The 23089-nt window shown below is 54.1% G+C and overlaps 1 protein-coding gene across 1 annotated transcript in view; it reads left to right on the top strand.

The window, feature by feature from the left end:
- Window positions 1-22412, top strand: part of VPS45 (vacuolar protein sorting 45 homolog) — a 29925-nt gene extending 7513 nt beyond the window's left edge. The window contains exons 11-15 of the mRNA XM_074852883.1: window positions 2424-2582; window positions 4315-4422; window positions 4723-4844; window positions 11402-11533; window positions 21686-22412. Coding sequence (XP_074708984.1) covers window positions 2424-2582; window positions 4315-4422; window positions 4723-4844; window positions 11402-11533; window positions 21686-21773 — 609 coding nt within the window. The 3' untranslated portion in view covers window positions 21774-22412. The remainder of the gene's footprint in view (window positions 1-2423; window positions 2583-4314; window positions 4423-4722; window positions 4845-11401; window positions 11534-21685) is intronic.
- The last annotated feature ends 677 nt before the right edge of the window (window positions 22413-23089 follow it).

The following is a 23089-nucleotide window of genomic DNA, read 5'->3' as shown; positions in this document are numbered from 1 at the left end:
AAATGCAGTTGCTGGAAGCAGCCTCTGAGGTTCTCTTGCTATGTCATTGTTTCTCCATCAAGTTTTTGCGGTTTAAAAGTCAAATATTTGAGCTCTAACCCGCCAGCCCATCGCGTCTGCGCTGCGATCGCCTCTTTCTGATACTCACACAGCCCAGAGCGTTCGTGTTGAAACTTGGGTGCTTGGCACTGGAGACCATTTTGGAAAATGTTGGTCTATTTTTTTTTTTGTATTAAGTTATCTCAGCGTCGCTGAAGACAGGGATGATGTGAGCTTGTGGTGAGGCTGCTTTACTCTGCGAGTCCGTGGCGGTGCTGGAAGCCAGCCGGGCAAGCTGCCCGCGCTGAGCGCCGCGCTCTCATGGCAGGGTGGCTACTGGAGCTCACCTGGGTGCTAATTCGGGGCTTCTTTTGCACTAACGAGGTATTCCTGCAGTTTTTAAGGCAGAAAAGCTGCGGTTTGCTTACAGCCACATGCCTAAAGGGCTCCATTGTATTTCTAACAACTGAGACCGACTGGAAAACACGTAGCAGCTGGGAAATAAATGCAGAAGGATGGACGCGGTGTCTTTCTAGATGGGAGATCAGTATCTCCTCAGCTGCGCTGCCCCGGGCGGGTCCCTGGTGCAGTCTCCAAATGGCAGCGCGGGGCCAAGGCCACAGAAACAATGAAGAATAAGCCAGTGCCCGAAATAAAGGCAGAATTGTTCTCCCACTGATGTAACTTCAGCAATTGTTAATTCCTCTGGTGGCCCAGGGCCCCTGAGTACAGTACATTTTGGTTATTCTTCCCCGATCTCTTATTAATCCGGACACAGTACATGAGCCTCCCGAGCTGAATGGGCGGGTTTGAATCCCATCTCCTCGCCCAGACAATAGCTGCTCTGTTCTAGACGCTTCCCGCTTGCACGGGCATTGCCGCTGCGCTGCCAGCGCAGGACCAGGGGGCTTGCGGGCACACGGCTCCGTGGGACTCTGTCCCGACCCTCACAGGTGGATTTGACCTTGCCAAGGTTAAAGGTAAAACTCCTGTTGATCCTCCTCAAAGCCAGGATTTGATCCTGTGTTTTCGTAACTGCTCTGCATCAGTCAAGCAGATCACAGTGGTAAATAACAGCTCCACGACACGTTTCGCAGCTCTTCGCTGAACGTTTCCGTGTTGCCTACCTGAGCTGGGAGGCTGGGAGAATCTTGCAAAGCTGTGCTGGGATTTCTGGAGTGTTTGAAGGTCGTGTGCGCTTACGGAGCGGAAAAAATCCAAACTGGTTCCGTCCCTCTCCTGGAGCTGCCGTTGCTCCGACTGTAAAACCAGCAGCTCCTCTGCTGCCGTGCGTTTGAGCTAATCCAGGCTGATTGTTCAGCTTTCATGTTCAGCACAGGGAGAATTTCAGACCTAAAGCTTCTGTCCTGTCCAGCCCTAACCAGATGTCTGCAGACACATCTGGTAGTCGATGCCTGTTCTTGGGGATCCATCCCAAAGCTGGCAGTTAAGAAGCTTATTACTCCCAGTGCTCACCTAAGCTACCAGCTTGGCTCTGGTGGTTGTTCTGTTAACTCCATTATCTCAGCTCCGTGACTCGACGCCAAGGCTGAGAGGTTGCAGAGAGGAAAGAAGTGCTTTTTCTTGTAACGAGGAGTAGCACTTAGGTGGCCAATTGTCAACTTCCACGAGCAGTGATACCCTGCCTGCCGTCCCTGGGGGGCACCGGGGGTTCTGCAGCTTTTCTGGGGAGGGGCTGTACCTTAACAGGCAGTTGAGATTTATGGTATCGTGCTGTAGTCAGCAGAAAAAGTAACAATCTGCATGTTAGAAGTAATGACTGTCGAGTTCTGTATTTACCCGCAGTGCTGTAACCTTTCTTTTGCTTTTCATGCTTTAATTCCTTTCCTACTCTGCTTCCAAATGTTTGATACTTGCTCCTCGCTTCTCACATCCAACAGTTATCTGAGACTTCGATGCTTCCACCCCGCACCTTCCAAAAGAAAACCGAATCTGTGTAATTGTCCTAGTTTGGTTTTTTTTTCTTCTTGACAGCCAATATTACGATGGAACCTGTGGGCCAGTTCTGGCTCTCCTCGAGTTGGGAGGGGAAGGGCAGAGGTTTCTGGAAGTGCCTCCTTCGGGGGAGGCACACGGTAACCTGACCTCACCCCGCAGCGCGTTAGGGAGAGTTAAAAATGGACAACAGAATCGGGTTATGAATTCCCAGCTTCATGAAAAGACCCCAAAGCAACTTGCACTCCATTGTACTCCAATAAATCCAGCCGCAGAGCGCATAGGAAGCTGGGCTCTGTTGCTTATGGCACAATTTAATTCTCTTGCGTTCCTCCCGCACGCAGTTTTGTTGCTAGGCAGTTGATATTAGTCTGATTTAACGTCCTTTGAAGGCCTCTCCGCTAAGGCTGCTCTCTGTCTCGCTGCAGAACGTGCGACGCCTCTTGCAGAACCCCAAGGTGTCGGAGCTGGACGCTGCCCGCCTGGTGATGCTTTATGCCCTCCACTACGAGCGGCACAGCAGCGGCAGCCTGCCGGGGCTGCTGACAGAGCTGAAGAACCGGGGGGTCTCAGAGAAATACCGAAAGGTAATTGCAGCATTTCGCCTTCAGCTGGAGGAACGAGCGGGACTGGAGGGCACAGAGATGGAAAATCATTGTTAATTGGTGTAAAGCTTGCCTGCTTTGCTTTAGCACAATGCTGGTTTGTTGAATTGTGCTGCATCTTGTGAAAAGAACCTTGAGCTTGGCTGGGGCCTGCAGGTGTCACTTTGAAAGGCAAAACTCATCACTTAACTTCCGTTTCCAAACTCATAGAATCACAGACCGGTTTGGGTTGGGAGGGACCTTACAGCCCATCCAGTCCCACCCCCTGCCCCGGGCAGGGCCACCTTCCACTAGCCCAGGTTGCCCAAAGCCCCGTCCAACCTGGCCTTGAACCCTTCCAGGGAGGGGGCAGCCACAGCTTCTCTGGGCAGCCTGTGCCAGGGCCTCACCCCCCTCCCAGGGAAGAATTTCTGCCTTCGATCTCACCTAAATCTCCCCTCTCTCAGTTTAAACCCGTTTCCCCTCGTCCTATCCCTCCCCCCCGATCAAGAGTCCCTCCCGCCTTTCGTGTAGCCCCTTTCAGTCCTGGGAGGCCGCTCTAAGGTCTCCCCAGAGCCTTCTCTCCTCCAGCTGAACCCCCCAACTCTCTCAGCCCGTCCTCACAGGGGGGTGCTCCAGCCCCCCGAGCATCTTCGTGGCCTCCTCTGGCCCCGCTCGAGCAGGTCCGTGTCCTTCTGCTGTTGGTGCCCCCAGAGCTGGACCCAGCACTGCAGGGGGGTCTCACAGAGCGGAGCAGAGGGGGAGAATCCCCCCCTCGCCCTGCTGCCCACACTGCTCTGGGTGCAGCCCAGCACACGGGTGGCTTTCGGGGCTGCCAGCGCCCGTTGCTGGCTCACAGGCAGTTTTCCACCCCCCAGCCCCCCCAAGTCCTTCTCCTCGGGGCTGCTCTCCAGCCACTCCTCTCCCAGCCTGGGTTTGTGCTGGGGATCGCCCCGACCCGTGGGCAGGACCTTGCCCTTGGCCTTGTTGAGCTCCGTGAGGTTGGCACGTCCCACCTCTCCAGCCTGTCCAGGCCCCTGGGGATGGATCCCTTCCCTCCAGCACCCCACACAGCTCGGTGATGGCGGGGAATGTGCCGAGGGCATGCTCAGTCCCACTGGCCCTGTCCCCACCCCGGCCCCTGAGCACGTCGCTCGTCACCGCTCTCCGCAGTCGGTGACCTTGGGGAGGGCTGAATGAAGCAGAGATGGCCGGCGTGCCAGGAATCTGCTGGGACGGGTGTGGGGCATCTAAACAAGGCCGGGAACGTGCTTCCCTTCTCCTTCTCCTCTTCCTCCCCACCCCTTTTCCCCCAGCTCCTGCTGATTAGGCAATAGTTGCAGCAAAGGATTTCTGGAGCCTGTAGAAGGAGCTTGGCAGTGAGGGAGAGGGTGGCAGCGCTTGGCAAATGTAGTGAGCAGCTGGAGAGGAGGTGGAGGAGCAGGATGATGTCACGCTGTGTGGAGGATCTGCTGTCACTGCAGCAGAGGATGGAAATGAAAGCCTCTCTCCTTCGGCAGGCAGCGGCGCGGCAGAGCGACTTGCTTGGTGGATGTGGGGAATGCTCCTTCTCCTCCCCCTTGCCTCTCTCTGCGCTGCGTTACCTGCTTGGCATCGATCTCCCCGACTCCTCGGTCGTCGTTCCGGTACCTCTGTTGCGCCTAACTAGACTAAAACTGCCCGGACACCACTTTCCCAGGTTAACAGGATCCTGGTTTTGCCTCTCTCTGTACAGTTGGTGTCTGCCGTGGTGGAGTACGGAGGGAAACGGATCCGCGGCAGCGACCTGTTCAGTCCCAAGGATGCTGTGGCCATCACCAAACAGTTCCTCAAAGGACTGAAGGTATGGCTCTGCCACGGGTGAAATAGTGACAGTTTTAGTCAAAATTACAGTCACGGAGCAGGACTGCCATGTGGTGCCGTGGATTTCAGAGATTTAATAGCAAGTGCTCTGGGCTTTTAGGGCATAATTCTCATTGAAGACAATGGGAGTTAGTTGCTGAAAAGCCTCTCTAAATCTGGATCTCGGTGGTTAACACTCGATGTATCCATCAGGTGACGATGCTCCTTTTCTGTGCCTCTGCTGGGCTCCCTTACCTTGCTGCTGTAAGAATTCATAACACGAACTCCTCTTGCCCCGCAGGGTGTTGAGAACGTGTACACGCAACACCAGCCTCTCCTTCACGAAACACTCGATCAGCTCATCAAAGGAAAGCTCAAGGACAGCCAGTACCCCTACCTGGGTCCCAACACTCTCCGTGACAGGTATGTGGGGCCTTTCAGCGCCGAGCTTGGAGCTGTGTCTGCTCCTCCCAGCGCTGCCGCTTGCTTTCTTGGTTGCCTGTAGATGAACAGAACAGGCTTGGCAGAGAAATGTCTTGATCGTGTAGGTCTTCCTTGTATTCTCAAGTAGGTGCCCTGGAGAGGGCTGTTAAGACTGAAATACTGTTGTCTTTTCGTGCTGGCCAAGATGTGACATTCCCTTTGTAAGGGCTCAGGTAAAGGATAAAGCCACTGCACCAAGCCGCCGGGATGTTCACATGATGGATTTCAACATGCCCCCTAACTTCACTCCGTGCCATCTGGCGTTTATTTGTAGAGCACCAAAAATAGTCCAACTGCAAGCGCTCCCTTCTGAGCCAGTTACTATTCCTGATGAGAATGGGATCTTGCTGAATATGGCTAATAACTCTGATTGAGAAGATCTCTGGCTGTCTGGTTCGAGCTGACTTTGCTGGAGCTGAGCTCATCTCTCGTCAGCGAAGTCATTAAAGGCGAACGTGGGCCTCGGCGTGAGGGCACTGAACCGCTGGAGAGAAGATGCCAAGTCCTCTGACGACACCCTCTGCCGCTCGCTCCTTCCTTTGGTGCCGCCGTTTCTTTTCTGTAAATAAGTCCAGTTTCTGCCACGTGCCGGTCGGGTATTCCTTACCCCTTCTTGTGGTAACCTGCTGTTGCTTTGCTTCCTTTGGGTGATCCATGATGAGGTCATCACCACGATTTTCTGAATCTTCTCCGATGTCTGTTCAATGCCCCCGGGGTCCCGTGGAAGATGTTTTACTTGCAGCGTTAGAACAATCGTCATTCCCTTCGCACGCTGCGTGCGATTGGCTTTTTATCAGCAACTGCCACATTTCTAGTGAAGCAGAAAATAAATTCAAGGTAGTAATTCTCAACAAACGAGGTGGCTGTTGCAGGGCAGTTTGGGTTGAATAAAACCAGACTTATTTGGAGCAGGAGAGAAGTAGATTTGGGGACCGAGGTTCAGCCGTGTCGAGCGGGTGGAAGCATGTTGAGGAGCAAGCATTTGTCTCTGGCTCTCTTTGAGGGGCACCCACACGCTGCTCGTCCTCCTTAGCCCTGCCTTGGGGCATTTCCAGCCATCTGATGAAAGCAAAAATGTATTTTGTAGCAGGGAGGCATCTAAATTCCATGCCAGGCTGACAGCAGGGGACGTTAATCATTTTATTTATGAATAAGAAAGAATTACAGTCACACAAGAGACAGTTCGTTTGTGTATGTCCCTGGTAGACCAAAAAAAAAAAAAATCTGCCTTGCTCCAGATTTTCCCTTTAAAATAAAATAGTGGATTTTGGATAGGGTGGCTGGGTGGTTTTAATAGGTGTGAAATATCAAGGCCCCTAGCAACAGAAACGCTATCCTCTCTGTCCTTGAAACCAGCTCTCGGCTGAGATGGATTTCAGCCCAACTAAGAGCTCGGCGGATGCGGTTTGTGGTAGGTTTGAAATGAGACCTGCAGAGCAGCAGTAACTGTGTCCAGGCATCCCTGACCTGGGTTCGTTCTGAGCTAACTGGAAAAAAAATGGTCTTCTGACCTCTATCGTCTCTTTTTCAGTTCCCACTTACATTTTCCTGAGCTGCATTTCACCTCGATTCCTCTTTAATGTTTCCAGAAAAGGGCACAGGAACCTGCCCCTGAGAATCCTGATACAAAGAACACGCAAATAATTTACTTGGGGCAGCATGAGAAGGGTTTAATTCCTACCTCAAGCTGAAGGAAAACAGAGGTTGGATGAAGGGAAATGGAGTGTGCAGCTCCCTCCCTTCTCCGCAGCAGCTACAGCCTCGTCTCTTAGCTAAAAGAGGTGAATCCTGTAGTTTTGTTGAAGTAAATCTCAAAATACAAAGGCAGAGCTTGCAAACTGTTCTTTCCCTTAAATTTCTCTCAGTCGTCCTTCGGTCTGGGGTTGTCCTTGGTTCAGTGACCGCGTCCCACAGTGCTGCTCTTGGGTCAGATGTCTGCAAAATGGGCAAAAGCGTCAGGCCACGGGGTTATTAGGGTTGTTTCCTGGTGGGAGTGGTGGATCTTGTGGAGTTTAAGACCTAGGAGCTGTTGGAGTGAGGGTTTGTGACTGTCAGAAAAAGGCACCTCAATATTTTGTGTCTGGTCTTTACTTGCTGCACAAACCAGGGGCCGCAGCACTGTGTTATCTCTAAAGTATGAATATTTGATATCCTGAAAATGAGGACTCATCTAAAACCAGGTTTTAGTTATCAGGTTTGGAAGAAAAAAGCCCACTCGGTGGGTTTTGCCTTAGTGCCAAACCAACTGAGCGAGGAATTTAAATTTAATAATTTCACAAAACTTAGTATAATAAATCACAGCCCGAGGCAAACTGGGCTACGCCGTCTCCTCGCTCGCTGCTTCCAGAGGATGGTGTTACCCTGATTGGCAGGAGTTCAGCAGAAGGTCAGGGCGAAAGGCTTTGTGTTTTGTGATCAAAGGGACGCAGTTGCTTGAACAGCAAAGAATTTGAAAGGATTCTTTTTAACTGTTTCTTTCTGTATTAAACATGACACTGTTGCAAGGGAGGAAAAGCTCCTGGTCCAAATTCAGCTGCTGAAGGGAAGGGAATCTTTGCAAGGCACTGAGCAGGGTTCCTAGGAGAGAGCAATAAGCAATTCAGCTTTCTTTTGCGTCTCCTCTACGTCCCGCTGTGTTAAATATCACCCTTCTCTCACACGCCATCAGCCTGCAGCCCCTTCCACCTCGCTGCTGGAACGTACGAGCTAGAAAAGTCCCTCAAGCCTCGGGTTGCGCGAGCCCCGGCTGCGCCGTACGAAACGCCTCGAGGTTTGCGGCCGCCTCGGCCAGGCCCAGCCAAAGCCTCCATCAGCTTTGCCTTTGGCTTGTGCTCTGACCCGGGATTTTCTCCAACGTTAGTCCCGACCGGACCAACTGGGCCTGGCGCTGCCGACCTGAGGTGGCTGGAGGCCACTTCTTGCGACGTCGCGGTCGTCGTCGGCGCCCGAGGCCGCCCTGTCGCTGCTGCGCCTCCTAAACCCAAACCTGCTCCTCCAGGTCTGGCCTGGGCCGGGCGGCAGCCCAGGAGATAGGGGGTAGGAAAAGGCCTGCTGCTCCCTGCGGACCCAGACGGGACCCGCCTCATGCAGAATTACCGGTCGCTCACCTGCTGACGGAAAAACCTTGGCAAGTTCCCGCGTCTGAAAGCCCATCAGGGTTCAGCCTTAAACGCGGAGCATGAGAACTCACCGATATCACCTAGTTTAGGGTATTCTGTGACCAGACGCAATCTGTCTCCCACTGCTCTGTGGAGGGGAAAGCTCCTCTTGACTGCTTGAGGAGAGGAAGAGTTTGGAACCATTTAGAAATGTCTGACAGACCTCTAAGGGGGCGGCTGAGGTACCTCCGCAGGCAGCGAACACAAAATCTCCTTTTCTGGAAGCAGCAGCTTGCAGCACGTGGTGTGGAGCCGTTTGGCTGGGGGCTTCTTCATCACAGCTCACACACGCTGCCCGCAGGACTAGGGAAGGTAGTGCTGTTCCTAAGCCACGTAGATATCCTGGGTTTAGTATGGTTTGCGTTTTGTGGATTTTGTTGTTGTTTTTTTTTTTTTTTAAGGCAAAACTCTTGACTGTGTCCTTGTTTGTTCAAGGAAGTCGCTTTTTCCTCCTGTCTGACGTTTCTGAGCATTTAGCTGGTAAACTGGCAGCTCACCCGGGGAGATACGTAGCCGCATCCCCAAACTGGGTCTGAGGAGCGCAGCGACTGCCGCGGCGGTTGCTGGAGATTGCTCTCCCACTAATCCTCTAACAGTCTGGGAGTTCCTTCCTGTTCCAAAATTGCTTATTATTTGCCCTTGACATAAGCAGTAACTCCCTGGGCGCTGCGTGACGGCACCAAGATCCCTTTGTCCTTCCTGTGGCCGTCTGCTCTGCGGGGCTTCGCTGGCTTCTGCGCTGCGAGAAATCCGCGGGGTCAATGCCGGATGCTCTGAGCAAGGCCCCTGAAGCGGGAGAGAGGCCAGGCTTAATCTGAGGATTAACCCTACAGTTAGGCCTAGGGTTAGGCTGCTGTCATAGTGACGCATTAAGATGTTCTGGAGGAGCATATGAGGGCCAGGCACGTGACTTCAGCATCTAAATTCCGCAGGTCTTTGGTAGTTCCAACCAAAAAGGTGTAAATGGTGGTGCCGGGAGACTGACCTGGGGATCTCGGTCTGCACAAGGTAGGAAGTTGCTGGGTTTGTTTGTTTGTGGCTCCAGTGACGCAGTCAGTAACGGTACCTCACCCCAGAGGTCCCGCTGACCTGCCGGCCCTCGGGGACGTGTGGCTTTCTCAACCTGACAGACGTTCTCCCTAAGAAGCGGCGCGTGGCACGGCCTGCCCGGTGCGTCTGTGACACGCGTCCCGATAAAAGTGAGCTCGTAGGGATTTCAGGTTCTGCTGTTCCTGACAACTGGCAGTGGCTCATCAGATGATTCCATTGCTGGAATCCCCTTCCCTTTGGTTTCCCTCCCCCAAAGATTGGGTACATTTGCATCTAGTTTCCAAGGCCATACGCCCGGCCGTAGCTAAAAAGACAAGGGCCAGCGCTCTGCTGTCCTCGGGGCTGGCTCGGTGACTCGCACTGTCACTCGGGTGCAAGAACCTTCATCTGCCTCGGCGAGACGTTTGAATGTGCGGTCGCTATCTATAACCTGCTCATCTTAAGGCTGCAGTGCCAGGGTTTCAGGGGCTGTTGCCGCGCAGGGGACGCGGCGCAGCTCTGCCGGGAGAGAGGAGCACTGCGAACCCCGGGGCTCTGCCTTGGGGCGAGCCAGGACGGCACAGGCTGCGTTGCCGCAATCCTGGGGGCGGCGCTGCCCTCCCCACCGCTGCAAGGGCTGAAACTCGCCGCTCCGATGGAGCGTGTTCCACTCCTGCTGCCTTCTTACAAAAGATTCTGCTCTGAGCCCTTTTCTTTCCAAGGAAGCCATGCAGTGAACTGCGGCTGGGAGTCTTGGCTGGTTCTAGAATTATTATAGTCCCCAAGGATGACAAATTCTGTAGTACCTGCAGAAGGACTGTGTTGAATGCGACGTATTTTTTGGATGTTGTGTTCGCCGTGCTGTGTGTCACCACAGGGTGGGCCTGAACCAAGGGGGTTCCCATGGGCCAGGCACCGAGGCTGCAGCATTCCCTCTCCCAAGGGAGACTCCCAGCACCTTCCAGAGCATCTCTGAAGTCTCCTTTGGTCTGTCCAAATCGTCTTACGCAGCCCTAACCCAAACTTTCTGAAGAGACTTGGGATTTGGCAGGTTTTTGGTAATAGAGACGACTTTGGGAAGGGGGTGTGCGCACTCTTTTCTGTTAATTTTTCTTACCTTTCCGTGTCCTCTCCGGGGGCAGGAGGCAGCTGCGTGGATCTGATGGCTGACACGCTCCTTCTGAGCCAGTGTCCCCTTCTGAGGGCAGCAGCAGTTTTGCTCCTGGTAGTGCTGTCTGCTCAGTGATGCCAAGAACTCCCTGATGTTCATCCTTCCGACGCCCGTGTTGCTCCTCTGGACGCTTACAGGTGTCGAGGGCTTCCCAGGTTGGCTTCTCAGTGGGGAGGAACCAGAGACGCAGAGTCTGGGTGCATTCCGGGGTCATCCCTGTCTCACGCTCCATTTGCTTTGTCACTGATCCAGAGCTCGCCCGGACAGAGCAGGCGGACGCCTGCTGCTCCCACCGCTGCCGCAAGCAGCTGGCTTCTAGCAGAGGTACCTGCTTGGAAAGCAGAGATGAGTTTTGAGGCCGCAACGGGAAGTTAATTGTGTCGAGACTCGACTGCTCTGACTCAAGCGGGTGGCTGACAGGATGTGATCCACACCTTTGTGCTGGAGATTCTGCAGAAATGGGTCTCTCAGCTGGTAGATGGTAGCAGGGATGATTTACGGGTTGCCAGCAGGTTCTGAGAGTGGGAAACTGAAGGGACTGGGGAGGGTGGCGCGAGGAAGGTGCAGCCTTCCTCTGAGAGCAGAAGGTGCAGGGCGTGTGGCTGGTTTGTATTTTCTCAGATGGAGGCATTTCCCTCCTTCCCCCCTTTCCCCTCACGCCACGGCTCTGTAACAGCCCGTGTTTCTAGGCCGGCTGGGGAATGGAACCTCAGAGGTAAAGTTATGCACAAATCCCAGTAGTTCTGTAATCAACCAGCAAAACCAGCCCTTCAAACCAAGCCCGAGAGGTCTGAAGCACGACTGTTGTCCTCGTTTGACTCCTGAATTGATCTTAATTTACCAGCCGCGGCAGCGTCTCCATCATGCATTAAACATCGGCGCGTGTGTCACGGAGGAGCTCCGCGGGGACGCAGCGTGGGGGTGTTGCTGAGGAGGCTTTTAAGGACCGTTAGCACACTCTGTAAATGTTTAGGAGAGACAATGTTTGAAAAGCAATTTAATGGGCTACACATTGTTGTCAGTCTTGAGCCCGGCCCCTCACAGAAATGAGTCGTGGTCTGGGGAGAGAAATCATCAGGATCGTTGCCTCGGTGCCTGTTAAATCTGTGTTTTGTCTGATATTTGTGTCTTTGTCGCAGGCCCCAAGATATTATCGTGTTCATCATCGGAGGGGCGACGTACGAGGAGGCGCTGACTGTCTATAACCTCAACCGCACCAACCCGGGCGTCCGGATCGTCCTAGGTGGGACCACGATCCACAACACAAAAAGGTAATAACCGTATTTTTTTTTTCCTGTGGACTCTGCGTATGTAAAACTGCTGACATGAGCCTGAATTTGTGACGCCTGAGGGATCTTCATCACGCAGTAAAACACCGAAATGTGTGTAAATGGTCCGAGCCCAGCTCTGCTCGTTACGGCTGAGGGACATATTACCAAGCAGAAGGTTTAATGTGCGTTTTACTGAATTCAAGGGCAAGGAAGCGGATGCGTATAGTTTTTTTCCTGCTTATAATTCACCCCACACTCTAATACGAATGAGAAGCCAGTGCAGAGCACAGGAATTCAAAACTGTGGGCTCATTGCTCCTGCTGAAGTCTGGAGCAAATGCGCTCGCTAGCAGCGCCGCGGAGGTACCTATGATTAGAACCGAGCTCAGGATTACGCCGCCAGCAGGCTCTCGGCCGCCCACACGCCTGCAGAGGATTGGCTGGGGCTTCTGCGCTGCTCCCTGGAGAGCGGAGCTTGCTTTATTGGTTTGCTCCGAGTTGCCTTTCCTGGGAGGCCAGACATTTGTAAGGGCTCGATCCCCCCAGGCGCTGAGCAACGCCGGCAGTGCTGGCCACGCTGAGCTTCCCTCATTTCTGAGCTCGAGTTCCCTGATTTCCAAGGTCGAGCTTCCCTGATTTCTGAGCTCGAGCTTCCCTCATTTCTGAGCTCGAGTTCCCTGATTTCCAAGGTCGAGCTTCCCTGATTTCTGAGCTCGAGTTCCCTGATTTCCGAGCTCGAGTTCCCTGATTTCTGAGCTCGAGTTCCCTGATTGAGCTCAAGTTCCCTGATTTCCGAGCTCGAGCTTCCCTGATTTCCGAGCTCAAGTTCCCTGATTTCCGAGCTCGAGCTTCCCTGATTTTCAAGGTCGAGCTTCCCTGATTTCTGAGCTCAAGTTCCCTGATTTCCAAGCTCGAGCTTCCCTGATTTCCGAGCTCGAGTTCCCTGATTTCTGAGCTCGAGCTTCCCTGATTTCCAAGGTCGAGCTTCCCTGATTTCCGAGCTTGAGCTTCCCTCATTTCTGAGGTCAAACTTCCCTGATTTCCAAGGTCGAGGTTCCCTGATTTCCGAGCTCAAGCTTCCCCGATTTCCGAGCTTGAGCTTCCCTCATTTCTGAGGTCAAACTTCCCTGATTTCCAAGCTTGAGTTCCCTGATTTCCGAGCTCAAGCTTCCCTCATTTCCGAGGTTGACATTCCCTGATTTCCGAGGTCGCTGTCTCTGGGCTGTGCCAGCAGCTGGCTGGCGGAGCAGGAAGGGCTGGCGTCGGGCGGTGCTGATGGTATTTCACGTCCGTGGCGCTGGACTGAGGGAGCTGTTCCTCAGAGCCGGTCGGGATTTACAGCCTCACGCGGCTCGTACAGAAACCTGCAACTGCTTTGCTATAGCTGGCCAAAAATTCCTGTCGATATGGAATTTCCCGTGAAAGGGCTGATTTCTAAATACAAATAATGTTTCCTGAACCCAAATTATTCATCTGAGTGTTGGAGCCCAGGTGAAAATTTCAACCATACTGGGGCTTGTTCCCTCTCAGCGCTGTTTGCTGCGAGCCAAGCGGAGGAGTGTGAATTCTTCCAGGCCGTGCTCCGGCCCACAGGGACGTGGCCTGGCCGGGAGCCGACCGGTTCTGGGAAGGGGGGTAACGGCAGGAATGTGCCCCACAGCTCTCCCGTGTGTTGCAGCAAGAAGCAGGGTGAAATCCAAGTCCTGGGAGAGAACCTGGCGTGGTGCAGCAGCTGCTCTGAGTTTGAAGGGAGCAGCACCCAGCTCCGGGCCGGGCTGCGAGCGCAGCTTCGGCGTGGAAACGCAAACAAAAGGCAGCCCTGGAAGCGCAAGTTCCATTTCTCAACGTTTGGGATGAAGTTTTCAGAGCTGACTGAACAGCTCTGGGTGCTCCGGCAGCCTCCTGGAGTTCAGGAACAGGCTCTTAATGCCGCAGGTGTTGTGTGTCAGAAATAACCGCTGTCAGGCCCCTCACTGAGCTCAGTTACTGACAGGTGGACTCAAGTGTAGCGAGGAGGCGGCTAAAAACCCCCTTGGTCTTCAGACCACGGACGTGCGCCGCTGCTGCATCAGACTCCAGGGTGATATTTATAAAATCCCTGCACTTTTGCCCTTCCTCACGCCTCTAAGGGATCTCCAGGCTCCAAAGCTGCCTGCACAGAAGCAGCAACAATTCTCACGCAAGGAAATCCAGCGGCTCCTGTCGTCGCTTGCTCAGAAAAAACACCCAAACCCTCCAAATTCACAGTGCCCGCTGTGAAATTTGGCCCTTCCTTTAGCTTAATGTCAGACGGTTGGAAAGCTGAACTGACGCTTGCCCAGAAGTAAATTGCTTTTAGGAAGTGGGTTACAAAGGCAAGTCTGTATTAGCCCACATATCGACCAATTCCTGCCCAAATTACCCAGCTTGCTCAACCTTCTGCTTTACAAAGTAGCCTTTGAATTAAATCCTGTTTTAGCCAAGCCTAGAAATAGTGAAAAAAAGTGATCGGGGGACATACTAGTGGCTCTTTGGCTGATAAAATTAAAGAAATTAAGTAAATTGTCATCTTGCAAGGACACAAAAAACCTGGTTCTTCTTCAGCCTGGCCCCCACTGCGACCTCTTGGGCTGCCAGAGCGTTCTGAGGCTGGTTTTAACCCAGAGAAAGCTCTCTGGAGATCGCCGGCGGGGTAGAGCTTTTCACACCGTATTGGAGGTTGAGACCTGCCCCAAAATTGGATCGGTGTAGCAGATTCAGCAAAAACTGTTACTTGAGGGCAGGGGGAACAGAGAAAACTCACCAGCAGCGTTTTGAGGAGGAGAAGGAAGGCGGCGGTGAGGGGCGCGAGGGGGTGGTCTGAGCTTTGGGCTGTGGTCCCAGCTCTGCTGTTGACCCCTCAGGTGACGTTGGGCAACTCTCTCCTTTGTCTTTATGCGCCAGAAGGTCTGAGCGGGGAGTGTCTCTCCTTCTGCTTTATGAAGTTCAAGATTTGCAGCTTCATTGTTGGGCTCCACTTCTTAGATTTGTGCTGTAATGAGTAACATTAGCTAGTTAGGGCTTCTACCGTGACTACGTTTTGGCGCAGTCTCTGAATTATTTACGGAAAAACTAGGATACTGTATCAGAATTTGCATTTCAAAGAATGAAGTGCAAAAAAAGAAAAAGGAAAAAAAAAAAAAAAAGGCTGGTGCTTTGGAAGGGCTGACTACTACAAGGTCCTGTCTGGGAGCTCCGGGGTGAGGACTGCCAAGGGTCCCACTCGGAAAATACTCCTGCCCCGAATGATTTGCTTCTCCCTAGTGGCTTGGATAAGATTTCTTTGGTGATGAGAGGCCACGTTAATAATAATAAAAAACTAGAACTTTTGAGTCAGTAACGTCGAGCCCTGTCCGAGGGCTCCTGCCCACCGAGGAGGAGCAGCCTGGGCAGTGGAGCTCAGGACACCTGAGGAATGAAGTTTCCTGACCACTGAGTGTTCACTAGCGAAGGGGCCGGATACTTCAGCAAATACAGTGAGGTGTCTAACGTGAGGAAACCTAGATTCGATTGTGTCCTAACTCCTCCAGTAATCCACTGGCCTTCCTTTAATGAACTGTTACTTATTTCTGCCGGATTAGGGCTGATATGTCACAATAAACAAGGAGATTTTTATATTAATGCGCTGAGCAGCCCGTGTAAGCGCACTAATCCTGGGCTCTCATTGTTCTTACCAGTCCCACTTAAATTGCGACCAACATCTGTGTTTACAGGGTGGGGGATGGCTTAAGGGATATCCATTCTGCTTTTTTTACGAAGCAGGAGACAAACAAGCCTCTGGAGCTGGTTCTGTTGTTAGAGCTGTGTATTTGTGGGCAGCTTATCCGTCCACGAGACCATCTGTATTGCCCAGTGAATATACTGTAAGTACAAGCTTTAAAGTGTGGGAGGGAAAAATACTCTGTGTGGGGATGAAAAATAAAACATTCTGCGTTTGCAAGGAGGGTCCCAAAGTGGGTCTAGTACGTACCTGGTTAAAGTTTCCTTGTGCTGCACAGTCACGTCAAGGAGAATCCGTCCCTTCTGATCTTTATGGATTTATATCCGTATAGATGCAAAATAGGGGCGGGCGTTGAATATCAGTGCTCATATTCCGAGACGAGGCGTGTAGTCTGAGGGATTCTTCATAAATAAATCAGGTTACAGAACCCAACAGGCTCCACTCTTGGAGTTTATTCCTGTTTGAAAAACTCCCGGTGGCTTTACAAAGTATGAGAAAATTTTTGTTTCTCGCCTCCCCTCCTCTAACGCATCGATCCATGGAGCGCCCCAATTCCTTGGCCCCGTTCCTGACGTTACCCACGGGCAGGTCGGGCAGGGGTAGGGTTGGGGATGTGGTTTGGGTCTTCTGTTCCTGGCTGCAGCCAAGAGTTGTGAGAAAAAAAAAAATGTATTAAAGCAGCGGGGGGTGACGAAAACCAGAGAAATGCAGAAATCCAAAGTCCGTTGGATTGTGCACGCTCGGTCTTGCTGCAGATGAGGCCTTAAATCTGTCCCATCTCAGTTTACTTAATTCTTTTTTTCCCTTCGTCCCCACTAACGATCCTCACGCCGTTACCTCCAGGAGGGTGTACAATAAGCGTTTGGTAGGGCTTGAGAAACACCAGCAGGGCGGAAAAAAATCTGTTGTTAAGGAATTTTCAGTGTTTTTCTAATCAAACCAGACCGACTGCCTCTGGTACTTCTGAAATTTTAGCAGCCCTGCTCCAAATACTTCTATTATGACTTGATTGTCAAAAAGGTAAAGAAGCCTCCCCGGCCGTGTTTTCCTGCCTGCCCAGCCCGGGCAGCAGCTCGTCGCCAGCTGGAACCCCCCCGTCTGCCCACCCCCTCCTGCGGCGCTGCCGCGGGCTCCGGCCGCTTGATAAAGGGAGCCCCGAGCACGGAGCTCCCGGCTGGGTGGTCCCCTGGAACGTGGGGAGCTTAGCGGGAGGGCTGGAAGGCTGGGGATGGTTAAGCAGAGCTTCTTTTAAAAATATATACGTAATATGTATTTAAGTTATATTTATGGTGAAAGTGAGAGTTCTTGCTTGACTCGGTACCAACACGGACCAGAGCAACATCTGTCGTTACCTGCAGGGACTAGGGCTTGGATCTAGGACTAGGGCTTGGATTTAGGACTAGGGCTTGGATTTAGGACTAGGGCTTGGATCTAGGACTAGGGCTTGGATTTAGGGCTAGGGCTTGGATTTAGGGCTAGGGCTTGGATCTAGGACTAGGGCTTGGATTTAGGGCTAGGGCTTGGATCTAGGACTAGGGCTTGGATTTAGGGCTAGGGCTTGGATCTAGGGCTAGGGCTTGGATTTAGGGCTAGGGCTTGGATCTAGGACTAGGGCTTGGATTTAGGGCTAGGGCTTGGATCTAGGGCTAGGGCTTGGATTTAGGACTAGGGCTTGGATCTAGGACTAGGGCTTGGATTTAGGGCTAGGGCTTGGATCTAGGACTAGGGCTTGGATTTAGGGCTAGGGCTTGGATTTAGGACTAGGGCTTGGATTTAGGACTAGGGCTTGGATCTAGGACTAGGGCTTGGATTTAGGACTAGGGCTTGGTTCTAGGACTAGGGCTTGGATTTAGGACTAGGGCTTGGATTTAGGACTAGGGCTTGGATTTAGGACTAGGGTTTGGATTTAGGCAAAGCTGTGCTGGAGTCTGGTCTGTGGGTTTTCAGTTGCTCTCGACTCTTTCAGTCGATGTTTGTGGAGGGCCGTGGGCTGCCACCAAAATGCAGGATGCAAAGAGGCGTTAGGGCAGGGAGAGAAAAGCCGAGAACGTGACCACTGGGCTTCGGATTGAAGAAGTCAGAGCGAATGTGGCCGGCAGCGCCTCCCCCCTCGCTGCTCTGGGCTGAAAGCTGGGAAGAAGTGGCTCAGGCTTCCCCCGCTGCCTAAGGGAAGTGCAGAGCGAGGGAGCTGATTCCTTGCTCTTGGCAAACGGTTTTACCCCCAGTCCCGCAGGCGACCAGCTCCGTTCTTTTCCTGCGCAGGCAAATGGCTTTTCAAGAAATTCTGCAGGGGTTGGAGGAGAAAGGGTTAAAAAATGATCAATAATCGCCTAAAAATGGAAGACCAGGAGGAACATCTGGCGCGTGGGGCTGACTCATCCCGAGCACAGGTTGAGCACAAACCTGCTGTGACTAATCCAGGGGGAAATCCAGCCTGACCCATTTACCCACTTAGGACCAGCCTGGCTGTGGCAAACGCGGCGGCGGCTCAGCTGGCCAAGCCTCGGGGGGGGGGGGGGGGGCCTGAGGCCCCAGGGAGGAGCTTCCTGGGGGGGATCCTCGGGGGGCATTTCGCTGCGCCCCGGCTCACCCCACCGCGGGGCTTCACTTCTGCCATCGGCTGCGCTCGCCCGGGGTGTCAGCGGCCGTCGGGCCCAAGTCGAAAGTATAAAGTGAGGGTGTCGCAGTGCATCCCCCTCCCCGCAGGCACAAACTTTGCAGATAGCAAATAAACAGGAGTCCCCTTTAAAAATAAAAGCAAGTCATTCTCTGTTAGGAGCTCAGTCTGCCTGACTCTAACGCCTAAAAATAAAACTGGAGGAGGGACAGCTCTCTGGCGGCGCTGGCCGGAGCGCGGGCGACGTTCCTCTGCACCTCGTACAAATCCGATGCCTCTTCCTAAACGGCGCCGCGGCGAGAGCTGGAAATTGGTGCAGGCATTTGCATGAGATTTTATGTTTTTATTATTTTTTTTAAAACCTTCACGATTCACAGCCTGGGCAGGGAGACCTATTTTAGATCTGGTTTAGGGGAATCACATTTTTTCTAGGGTCCGTGGTATATAACCTGATTTTTTAAAAAACATTTTCAGAGCATTAACGTTCAGATAACTTGATCAGCGTATCGAAGGAATGAGTCAACCTAGAAACGGGCAGGACCGTAGCGCATTGCCGGAGTAACCGTCCTCCTGGTAACATCCTCAGCAGCTCTTCTGTGGGAGCGTTGCTGGGGTTTGGGCGAAGGATTCAGCTGCCTCCCGCGCTGCGCAGGCCGGCGGCTGGCAACGAGGCGACACCAGCGGGCCCCAGCTTGGCTCGCGGGCAGGTTTCAGAGGAGGCTTCTGGACCAGGGCTCTCATCTGGCTTGCATCGGAACTAGTGTGGCCAGCAGGGACAGGGAAGGGATGTGACCCCTGGGCTCGGCAGTGGTGAGGCCGCCCCTCGATGAGTGGGTTCAGTTTTCGGCCCCTCACTCCAAAAAGGCCATTGAATGACTCGAGCGTGTCCAGAGAAGGGCAACGGAGCTGGTACAGGGTCTGGAGCACAGGTCTGATGGGGAGCGGCTGAGGGAACTGGGGGGGTTTAGTCTGGAGAAGAGGAGGCTGAGGGGAGACCTCCTGGCCCTCTGCAACTCCCTGAAAGGAGGGTGCAGAGAGGGGGGAGGAGTCTCTTGAGCCAAGGACCCAGCGGCAGGCCAAGAGGGAATGGCCTCAAGCTGCGCCAGGGCAGGGTCAGACTGGCTCTTAGGAAGGATTTCTTTGCAGAAGGGGTTGTTGGGCGTTGGAATGGGCTGCCCAGGGCAGGGGGGGAGTCCCCATCCCTGGAGGGGTTGAAGAGTCGGGTTGAGCCAGCGCTGAGGGATCTGGTGGAGTTGGGAACGGTCAGGGGGAGGTTCATGGTTAGACTGGAGGAGCTTCAAGGTCTTTTCCAACCCAGACGATTCTGTGATTCTCACGGGGAGGCTCGTTCACACGTGTCTTGTTCGCTCACAGCACCCAGGAGCAGAGGGTCTGGTCCCTGCGCGCTCCCGACGGGGCCGGGCACGTGGAGGCTGGAGGTGGGGAGCAGCAGAGAAGGGCTGGGCTGAGCTGTCGCTTGCTGGTGAAACTGGGACTAACTCCAAGCTTTAGTCTGAGTCTAGTGCTCACCTCTGCAGGCCGTGCTCCTGTTTGGCTTTTACAGGCTGTGTGGAAGCATGTAAACCCCGTAATCAAACAAAAACAGTGCAAAGAGCTTTTTTTCTTTAAAATTCATTATTCTTTCTAAGAAAGAATGGCATAATTTCAAAGCACTATTCTTTCAAAGTGGTTTTTTTTTTTTCCTCTTGAAAGGATTGGACTAGTCTCAAACCTTAACCCACTTTTAGACCTATTTAAACAAGCGTGTTCCCCAGGTTTACCCTTCCCTGCTCTGGCAGGTGGGGGGGGTTTAAGCTCGGCTCACGGCCACCTTGCTGCGGCGCCCGCAGCCACCGCTCTGTGCCACACCCGCGTCCCCCCTCGCTCCGCATCCGCCCAGACCGGCAGCGACTCTGGGGACTGAACCGCCGGGGCGTGTTTCGGGGATAAAACTGGCCTTCAAAGAGACAGAACAGGTGAAATTTGTTTTGCAGACTCGTCGAGGTAGAAATCATCCCTCTAAGCCAGCGCCACACCACCCCAGTCCCGCAGAAATTTGCAGCAGAATTTCAGCAGAAATTCTCTGCTGACAGAGTCGCCTCCACCGTGATGGCGACCTCAGCCGTGCCCGTTCAAGACTTTTAAGACGCACCACAAGCATCCCAGAACGGGACTTTCCCAGCTGTCAAATCTTAGCCTAACCCCTAAAGACATAACAGGGCTGAAGTGGAAACAGAGTTGGGCTGGGAGGGAACGATCTCGCGGGTTCCCATTTCGGGACCTCCGGCTCTGAGCAGAGCGAGACCCGGAGCCCAACCCTCTGACCCCAGACGTGTTCGCTGGCTGCTGGGCGCTTCCTCCCTGCTTCCACCCATTTTCCTTCGTGTCCCTCTGCAGTTGGCCATCGCCAGCTGCCGGCACCTGATCTCCACCTGACAGTTCTTTTCACGAGAAGCTCCTCGCCTGTTCAGTGTGTTTCCTTTCGGGTTTTACGTGGAGCCGTTGCTCTGGTGTGTGACTGAGCCGCCCGCTTGACTTTACCGGGCAAACTTGTACCAAAGCCTCAAACTGACCAATTCCTTGGGGTCCCCCCAAACTCCCTTAAGTTTCCTTGGCAAATCATACAGAGGTGGGACTGGGATGAAGCTGAGTGTGTGCTGAAGCGTTTTACTGGGTTAAAACTTATCTTGAGATCGGACTGAACGGATTGTTAGTGCCCAGAGGTTTCCGTGCGGCTCGTTATTTAGATCTGAACGTGGCCTAAAAAGGCTGGAGATCGGAGGGGGGGTCTGGCCTAGGCCGAGGCTGCGGAGCTGGGGCGGGAGGCACCAGGCTGCTCACGGGGCGGCTTTCCGGAAAGTGTCCAGGATGCCTCAGCAGGAGGTTTCCACCCTGCCTCTTCCTGCCTTATCATCCCCACAGGAAGAGTGAGCAGAAAAACAAGCCCGAGCGCCGGCCTTCCTGGCTTTGTCGCTGAACGGCGCGTGGGACTGCCAGCGCCGTCCCGACGCTCGGCTGAGCCCCCGAGGAGCCGCTGCCCTCGCTCCGGCAGCCCGAGCGCTCGCGGCGCAGGCGGGGACGGGACCCCCCGGCCCCGATGGAGCACGCAGGGATGAACGGCCTCGTTGAGCGAAGGGGCTGACCCGGCCATCCCTGCTGGCTGCTCCAGATCTGGGTCCCCGGGACAGGTCACCGCAGTCCTCCCTCGCTGAATTCATCCCGGCTGGTGGGAGGATCCTTCTCCAGGGCGGCCGCTCACTTCTTTCCTCTCGGATTAGTGTCCCCTAACTCCCCTGTCCCAGTCTGAGGACATTTCCCCCCGCAAGCAGCTGTAGGTCAGTGGAGGAGGGTCTGTCCCCCGCCCGCAGCGGGACGCTCAGCCCCAGGCCAGCTCTCCAGATGCTGCCGTCACGCTGGAGGAGACGAGTCCCGGTGTCGGTGTCTCTGTCACCTGCCCCTTCAGGGACCTTCCTCCCCGGGGAGGGGGCTGCTGGGTTGGACGTGAGCCCAGTGAGGGGAAGGAACGTCACCCCTGGGCCCAGGGTCCCTGTTCTGGGTGGGTTTTTGTTGGATCACGCGCTGTTGTGGGCACGTCCTCTCCTCTTCGCCGCCGTCACCGCACGTGGGGTGACTCTGGGCCCCCATCCCGGTGACACACCGATGTTTTCGTAGCTCTGAGGCTGTAGAGCGCGTGTTGGGTTTGTTCAGAGGCTTGAGGACAGGCCCTGCAGTTCCCTTCTGTCTGCAGGAGTGAACAGTTGGCCCTTGTCTCTGCTAACCCGAACTTTGCTCGGCAGCTTCCTCGAGGAAGTGACAGCTTCGGGCTTCCGCGGCCGAAGCACCGAGAGCTCTCAAGTGGCGCCAAGGTCAAGCAGCAGACGGTGAATCTTGGAGAAATCTCTGTCTCGCCCACCCGGAGCTTCCACAAACGGACTGAGGAGCAGAACTGGCCGCTCCCGCGCTGCTGCCGCCGCCGCTTCCCCCCAGCCCCGCCAGGAACCTTCACGGGCACCAGCAGCGTCCGGGCAGCGAGTGCTGGAGTTGGCGCCTGCCCTGAGGAACCAGGACACGCCCCAAAGCGCAGCACCCTCGTGTCTCCTCACGAAGCTCCTCTGAGCCATCGGAATGGGAACCTGGGCAGGGGGTGGGTGCGGGGGGGCTGCGGGGGAGCCGTGCGGTGCCCAGTTGTCAGAACACGGCGGGAATCCCCCGAGGAGCATCCAGGGGTCCCGGCCCAGGCCCCTGTGTGCGTCTCTGCTCCGTGGAGCTGATGGGCACGAGAAGCTCTTTGCTCTGCTCCGTTGTCTGTATATTTTGAGTCCTATTAAATTTCCCTGAACCTCTGGTCTGTTAAATGATTCCTGGTATCCCTTTCGTAACGCCGCTGAGGTATAATTACGTTCTTAATCTTCCTTATTAACTTCTGTTTAAGAAACAAACACGTTTTTGCTCCCGTGTTGTAAACTAAAAAAAAGGTGTTGTGATTTCTTTTGAACAATAAAAATAATTCTAGCGGTAATAAAACATGTTGTATTCGAAAAGAAACAAGAGAATTGTAGTTGTGGAGCAAACCTGGGAGCAGAGGAGGGCGGTTGGCATCTTCCCGAGGACGGGGGGGGGAGCTGGACCCACTCACTGCTCCCACACCCCGACTCCGGGGAGGGTGGAGACAAGTGGGGGGAGAGCTGTGACCCCAGCGGGGGGGCATCCAGGAGAGCACCAGATCCTTGCCGCACCTTCCACGGGATTTTTTTTTTTTTTTTTTCCAAGTTTCCTTTGATTTTAGGCACAGGAGCTGTGAAAAGCGGCGCAGGTTGAGTCAGAACAGACCTCAGCAGACCGGGTGCTTCTGGGAACGTCCGCTACCAGGGAGCAAGTCCTTCCCGTGTCTCGCCCTGTAATTAAATAAGACCGAAGCTCCTGCTCCGCGCGAGCTCTGCAGAGCTGCTGCGGATGGAAAGTGCTTGAATCCACACTCATTTCCCTGGTTTAACTCCCCAAAGCCAGGTCACGCCGAGCCTGGGCGCCCGCCCACCCGGAACTCTCAGGGCTCGTTGGTGCCTGCGCCGGGGAGCTGCCCCAGCTCTGGTGTGGGGTTGGCCCGTGGGGCAGAGCCCCCCCCCACTCCCCCAGCCTCCCCGGGGAGCCCCTGGGGAGCGTTTTCCCTCCGACCCGCGCAGCCTCCGGCCTTGTTCTGTCGC

This window comes from Strix uralensis, chromosome 32, assembly GCF_047716275.1.
Source record: "Strix uralensis isolate ZFMK-TIS-50842 chromosome 32, bStrUra1, whole genome shotgun sequence".
NCBI lineage: Eukaryota > Metazoa > Chordata > Aves > Strigiformes > Strigidae > Strix > Strix uralensis.
The sequence above is the reverse complement of the archived record's forward strand: the minus strand, read 5'-3'. Positions and strand labels throughout refer to the sequence as shown.